This window comes from Odontesthes bonariensis, chromosome 14 (assembly GCF_027942865.1).
Source record: "Odontesthes bonariensis isolate fOdoBon6 chromosome 14, fOdoBon6.hap1, whole genome shotgun sequence".
NCBI lineage: Eukaryota > Metazoa > Chordata > Actinopteri > Atheriniformes > Atherinopsidae > Odontesthes > Odontesthes bonariensis.
Genome location: NC_134519.1, coordinates 31329757 through 31336765, shown reverse-complemented (window position 1 = coordinate 31336765; position 7009 = coordinate 31329757). Strand labels below are relative to the sequence as shown.

The 7009-nt window shown below is 41.3% G+C and overlaps 1 protein-coding gene across 2 annotated transcripts; it reads left to right on the top strand.

The window, feature by feature from the left end:
* The first annotated feature begins 295 nt into the window (after window positions 1-295).
* Window positions 296-6220, top strand: bcl6ab (BCL6A transcription repressor b). 2 transcript variants are annotated; one of them, XM_075484029.1, is made up of 9 exons: window positions 296-344; window positions 2274-2445; window positions 2634-2855; window positions 2953-3765; window positions 3906-4009; window positions 4106-4270; window positions 4364-4494; window positions 4579-4716; window positions 4878-6220. In XM_075484029.1, exons 1-9 carry the CDS (start codon window positions 314-316, stop codon window positions 5019-5021), a joined length of 1920 nt encoding a protein of 639 aa, XP_075340144.1. In that variant the 5' UTR covers window positions 296-313; the 3' UTR covers window positions 5022-6220. The 2 variants fall into 2 exon arrangements, with proteins under 2 accessions (XP_075340144.1, XP_075340143.1); XM_075484028.1 differs by having other exon boundaries at window positions 3882-4009.
* Window positions 6221-7009: the final 789 nt, after the last annotated feature.

Here is a 7009-nt window from a genome sequence, read left to right as displayed (position 1 = left end):
AGTATTTATAACTTGGTCAGCTGACCTTGCACTTGGACCCATCCACTACGTGGGGAGATTAGTTGACTCTTAAGGAATACAAGTTGCACGCTTAATTTTTCATATATCTCATACTAAACTTACAAATGTGTTTTTATATAGATATTTAGAGAGTATTTACATTTCATGCTTCTTAAAACTGAGGGCGCTGCGGCGGGGAGAAGAAAATGGCGTTGAGCAGCTCCCCCGCAGTGGAGCAGATGGTACGGTCTTCTGTTGAAATTCCGAGAATTGAGCTGCTGTGTTTCTTAGAACTGGATTCTCAGAACTGGTGATGCACAGAGTTTCGAGGAAACTTTTACAAGGTGACTTTTTTTTTCTTTTTCCAATTTTCTCATCATTAGGTCAGATGTGTTGTAAAGTTACAGATGGCCACATATCGGCTCCGGCTGCTTCTGGGCTACATTATTTCCTTATATTTCGAATATTTTGTGAACTCTTTACCTAAGAGTCAACTGCTATGTTTGAACCATGGTGTTTAATTTTGACAGCCGCATTGCCTTTGACTGTATTTGACCCTGAAGTACTGTTTGGGTGTTTTAGACCTTGTGGATTTTACAGTTGTACATCAAATCGATCCTTAAAGCTTTCGTTTGAGTACATTCTGCTGTTTTTGCGACGTTAATCTTTAGTGTAGTCAGCTGTTATTAGCTGTAGCTCAGTGTAAGTCTATCATTTACTTTAGCCGTTTAAGCTGATACACCATTTCACAAGTTTGAGGCCATGCGACGTTCAGTGGTGGCGCAACAGGATCTGCTTGTCTGGTTCAGTCACGGCAAATGTCCTCTGCTTATTTCTCGTATGGACCTTTTTAATTTGACCAAACGGTTCAACGTCGATTTTTTACGGTCTGTTTTGGTCGCAATAATGATTGTAAACACTTAAAAAAAAACATACACATTTAAATTCGAGGACAGTGCTTAGACAGCTTTGATAGTGTTTGTTAACTTGACAGGACTTGTGCTTGCCTGCGCTGTGGCTTAACTCGCAGCCCAAGATACAGCAAGAACTCATTGAAATCACATCCTGCAAATCATGCCGTCTACGTATAATCTAATATTTCCAGGTTTATAAATAACTCAAGCGATTGGTTAAGCAAGAGGGAAGCAAATGTTAATGGGATAAACAAGAAGACTTCCATTTTTATGGGGAAACAGGAAACCTCTCGGTGTACTGGCAAGTTAATCTGAGCAGGCAGGACGGAATGTGCTCAATGTCAAACACGCTTACAAACTGCAGGCTGCCAGCAGACACTTGGGTCTTGTTTTTGTGCACTCTGTGTGTACAACTGCTGGGGGAAGACGACACAGCGCTGTTCAGATCTTTTAAAACCCGTAATTAAGTTTCCAACTTTGGGTTTATTTTCTTTGCATGTTTAGAAAGACTCTTCTACCTGTGATATTTATTTGTTTAACGCCTCAAAAATGGCATTGAAGCTTGTAGGTTATGCAGATGTAGGTCCACTGATCAAGTGAGTGTTTTCAGAATGTAAGGTTACAATCCTGTGTACTACACCGTCATTAAGTCTCAATAAGATAGATCAAAGGCAAGCCTGTGAAAGGTTGATGAGCTTCCGCCTTCCTTATCCTGTGCAGTGGCGCCACCTTCTGTTTAAACACCGTCAAAACACTTGTTTGTTTCAATATTTTGATTTAAAACCCTTGAGGCTGGTGGTTGTATTTGTCAGTAGTATGACTGATGACATGTAAACTGTGTAGGTTTTTTTTTTTAAAATAATGTTCTATATAAGTACTTGCAATTCCTTATTAATCATTTAGTTTAGTTATTCTTGTCTTGGAGGGCAATTTGGCTGGAATTTTTGTTTTTTAGGGCTGTTTAGATTAATAGATGACAGACAGGCAGATACTTTACTGAGCCCGAAGGAATTGGTGGACTCAGCAGCACTTACATCGATCAAAAGCATACATCAATAAAAAGCAAAAAGAAGTATCAGGAATAACATAAAGTGATGTACAGTGATGTTGAGTACACATAAAGTGACACGAGTTAAAAATGCTAGGCATTCACAGTCCTACATATTGTCCACAGCACTAACTGTAGTGCTATAGTTCCTGTATATTTACTGTATATGTCATCAATAAATGTTGAATTAATGTAACTAAAACTGATTCATTGTTTTCATTCAGCTTATTTTTGTGTGAGTATGTACACTGCCTTAGACGATTTCTTGAGTATGTCATTGAAGATGACATCTCTATATTTTTCCTGCACAGATTGCGACAGCATGGCCATGACTGCGGATGGCTGCATTCAGTTCACACGCCATGCAGGCGACGTCCTGCTCAACTTTAACCGCCTGCGCAGCAGGAACCTCCTAACTGATGTTGCCATACATTTGGATGGACAGCAGTTTCATGCTCACAGGGCCATCCTAGTGGCCTGCAGGTATTAATTATCATGATATTTGTTAAAAGTTCAGGTACATGAATTTATTTAAGACTCTATTGCCTTAAGAAGATTAGAATAATTTTGCTTTTCATTTGCAGCTTTCTAAATAAGACTGTTCGATGATTGTGAAATCTTATTTGTCTATGATAATCATCTTTGTTTCTATCTTTCTCGCATTTCAACAGTGGCTTCTTCTATTCCGTGTTCATGCAACCTGAGAACGCGAACCTTAGTGCCATCAGCTTGGACCCCAAAGTGGACCCCAAATGTTTCTCTCTCCTGTTGGACTTCATGTACACCTCCTGCCTGAACCTTAATGACAGTGTGGTCTTGGCCACCCTGAATACAGCCCTGTACCTCCAGATGGAACATGTAGCTGACACATGTCACAGGTTCATCAAGTCCAGGTAAAGAAAAATAGAGAACGTAATAGCAAAGAGACTGACACAATAGTCTCTGTAAAAACTAAGCCAATCTGACTTGAATTTGACTTTGTTTCTACAGGAATCAGCCCATGGACATGCATATCAAAGAGGTACAGAACAACTCAGTAAATTTGGCTGATGAAATCTCTGCTTCAAGGCCTGCTGAAGAGAAAGAGCCAGACTTTAGAAATAACCACTCATCAAGCATTTCCCCTGTGGAGGAGTGCAGGGGTTTTATCCCCAATGTTTTCAGGGGGATCAACACCTCCGGCTCCTATCATGTCTATGGCGACCGCTGTGTCCCTTCTGGGAAGCGAGAAGGTTCTCTTAAGATCAGATGCTTGCCCAGCATAGCTCATCTTGAGTCCTCAACCAGCATATCACACTCTGTCCTATCCCACTCCCCTTTCCCCTCCACTATCATCCGACCGCTGGTAGCCCATGGAAGTTTTCAAGGCCCTGCTGCTCCCATGGAAGAAAACTTTCATCACCCACAAACCAGCTGTTTGAGATTATCCCCAGGCTACAGCAAAGGTGTCATTTGTAGTCCTCAAAGCCCACTCAGATCTGACTGCCAGCCAAACTCACCCACCGAGTCCAGCAGCAGCATAAATGCAAGCATGAGCCACAAACAGCTCACAGACTGCTCCGAAGACACCAGGGCCCGCAACTGGAAGAAGTACAAGTTTATTGTGATGAACCAAACCCCTGGTGAGAATGGAAAGGATGTACAGGGAGACAGCGCTGATGTCGGAGCGTCGTCCCCCTCACTGAGCCCCTCCAGGAGTGAGGCAGCAGATGCACACAATGAGCTCCAGTCAGAGGAAGGAGCCAGCGAGCACAAGGAGGAAACACCTTTGCCTCACAGTGTCCACACCTGCGGCAGCATCAGGTAAAACTACAAATTACTGGCATTACTAATAATAAATTAGCACAAATTGTTCATTTGTCAATGAGATAAAAGCTTACCTGAATGAATGAACTGTATGGTTTTCCTCCCGAGTGTAGCCCTCACAGATGCTCCTCCTGCAGGTGTGAAAGCCCTCAGTGTATGGAAGCCGGTCACCTTTCACCTGACTCATACAGCAGGGACGACACTTCAAAGCTACACACAGATTATTCCTCCTCCAGCTGTGGTAAGTGGCCTCCCCAAGATCCATACTATCTGCTTATGTTAAGATTTTACAATATAGTAAATTCACATTATTTCATTTCCTTACCTCGCCCTGAAGAAAATAATTACTTCTGCAACGGGTGCGACTCCAAGTTCACGGACGAAGATACCCTAAAAGAGCACATGGTTCAGATCCACAGTGACAAGCCATATAAGTGTGACTGCTGTCAGGCAGCTTTCCGTTACAAGGGCAACCTGGCCAGCCACAAGACTGTTCATACCGGTAAGTCTGCTCAGCTGTTCAAAGCACCAGCAAGTGGAGCTAGAAGATGTGGCTAAATTATTGATTGCTCAACCTTCTTCTGTTTACTTCCAGGTGCAAAGCCATACCACTGCAACATTTGCGGTGCTCAGTTCAATCGACCAGCCAACCTCAAGACCCATACCCGTATACACTCCGGAGAAAAGCCATACAAGTGTGAGACATGCGGCTCCCGATTTGTCCAAGTAAGAAGGAGGAAGAAATCTTTAAAAGAAAAAAAAACTGTTGTATTTGAACGTAGTTAATGTTTTTTTTCCATTTTCCTCCAGGTGGCCCACCTCCGTGCACACGTGCTGATCCACACAGGAGAGAAACCCTACCCATGTGAGATCTGTGGAACACACTTCCGCCACCTTCAGACACTCAAGAGCCACATGCGCATTCACACTGGAGAAAAGCCTTATCATGTAAGCTTCCTACTTAGTCTCCTCTCCTTATCCGTGTCTCTTGTCTAAAAGGAGAGTAATCCCTTCCCCCCATGTGATCTATATATCAATAGTTATAAGTCCAGAGTGGTATTCTAAAGGCCCTGTTAACCATTTTTTTTTCTCTTTGTCCTTATATTTAGTGTGAAAAATGTGACCTTCACTTCAGGCACAAGAGTCAGCTTCGGCTTCATCTCCGACAGAAGCACGGCGCGGTCACTAACACCAAGGCTCAGTATCGCAGGTCTCCCAGCAACATGGTCACAGGCCTGGTGAATGCCTCTTGAGCCCGCCGCAGACCTGCCGTTGACGTTGGAGTTCGTCTTTCACGGAAAGAGTTTATTTTTCCAAAACTCAAAGGAAAATGTTAATATCTGTTTGCCTACTATGTGCTTGTAAATGATGCACATTACTTAAAGTAAGCTCTTTGATGTTTCAAAGACTGTAGTTCATGCTTTCATTTTGAATGTCTAACAACAGAATGTACATCTTGAATGTGAATTTATATAGTTATTTCTTGGTTTCGCAGATAACTCGACAGCACTCTTTGCCGTTCATTTTGAGAATCACTGTTACATATTTGTTTCACATAGTGGCATGAAGTTGTCAGCAATGTGGTCCGACGCAGTTATTTGCAGTTTTTTCTAATGAAAAAAAAAGGCAGTTCTTGTAAATAAGATAATATATATTTTCAGATTGCCATCTGCTGGCAGAGTACAAATATATTTACATAAAATGCATTTTTCTTACATGTAGTAGGCTTCACTGTCAGTAACAATAGAGCTTATTATTTTGCTGTGTCACAGTTTGTGGTACGCACTGTTATTTGTACAGACTTTCAAGAAATTGTATATGTATGGTATATATTTTCCTTTTTCAAAACTTTCGAGGTCGATGTTGGCATTTTGCACATACTCATGATGCTGTAATTATATAAGTTCATGCTTTTCATTCACGTATTTCCATTTAGAAAGTTCTCAACGGTTCGTTAAACCCCATTCCCAGCACTTGTTGTGTTAATTTATATTTGTACCTCTTCTGGGTTCTTTCTTCTGACATGTGGTGCTGACATGTAGTTATCCATTTTTCCAGTGGCATCTTTTTTAAACTTATGTTTGCTATAAACTACAACATTTATAACGTTCAACCCTTTTCTACTGGTTATTTTCCCAGTCTGACGATTAATGCATTTTAATTGAGACATTATGAAAGCCCTGGTTGTTACTGACTGCTTTTATGATGTGTTTCTTCGGTGGTACTTGGCACTGTTGTACGTCAATGAGTATGCATGTCAAGGTACGATTGCTTTGGAAACTCATAATCTGATGTTTGAAGCTCTTTATAAGTGCAGACACCAGGCCTCAAGCTAAAAACACTCAGGAATATCAGTGATATGTAAGCAAATGTCTTTGTAACGACAGATTATGTATGTATGTATATATATATCAAATATATTTATATGCATATCAAAAAATAAAATGTATTGTAAAACGTATAAATTGCTTGATTTTATTATTGTCACATAAGATGGTTTGTGCCACATGGTTTTCTATGTCTCTGGAAAAGAAAGCAAAGTTGGACTGAGGCCACAAGATGTCTGAATAAAAAAAATATATACATATGCATTAGAAAGATAACTAAATACTGCACTCTGCAAACAGTTCGAGTCACCCTTTATTTCTGTAAACAATTCCAGGGAAACAGGAAATAGGTTCAGCAATTCATAGAAAAATCCGCGAAAACATATGGTAGATAGAATAGAATAGAAAGCTTTATTGTCATTATGCAACAGAGAAACTGTACACAACGAAATTACAGGGGGCTCCACGAGATGCTGGTCCTAATATAAATAAGAAATAAAACCACGATATAAAATGAAATACAAATTGAAAAATACTTTCTTACACATTATTGCACAAAAGATTATGGCACAGGGGGTTCTGTGAGGGTGAGGTTATTGCACATGAGGTTTTGCATGTTGGGGGCGCTGGTGCATGTGTGCGTTCAGGATGGTGATGACTTTTGGAAAGAAACTGTTCTTGAGTCTGTTTGTCTTGGCTCTGGTGCACCTGTAGCGTCTGCCAGAGGGAAGCAAGTCAAACAGGTGGTGGGTGGGATGGGTGATGTCTTTGATAATGTTCTGCGCTCTGCTGAGGTAGCGAGATGTGTACATGTCATTAATGGAAGGAAGGGGGCAGCCCACGATCCTCTGCGCTGTCTTTATCACTCTCTGGAGCTTCAACCGGTCTGCCCCGGTGCAAAGGGAGAACCACAC

Coding starts and splice junctions, on each gene's coding strand:
- bcl6ab (XM_075484028.1), top strand. CDS start 314: ATGCACAGAGTTTCGAGGAAACTTTTACAAG. Junction 4,010..4,105: donor TTATTCCTCCTCCAGCTGTG/GTAAGTGGCCTC, acceptor CTCGCCCTGAAG/AAAATAATTACTTCTGCAAC. Junction 4,271..4,363: donor CCACAAGACTGTTCATACCG/GTAAGTCTGCTC, acceptor GTTTACTTCCAG/GTGCAAAGCCATACCACTGC.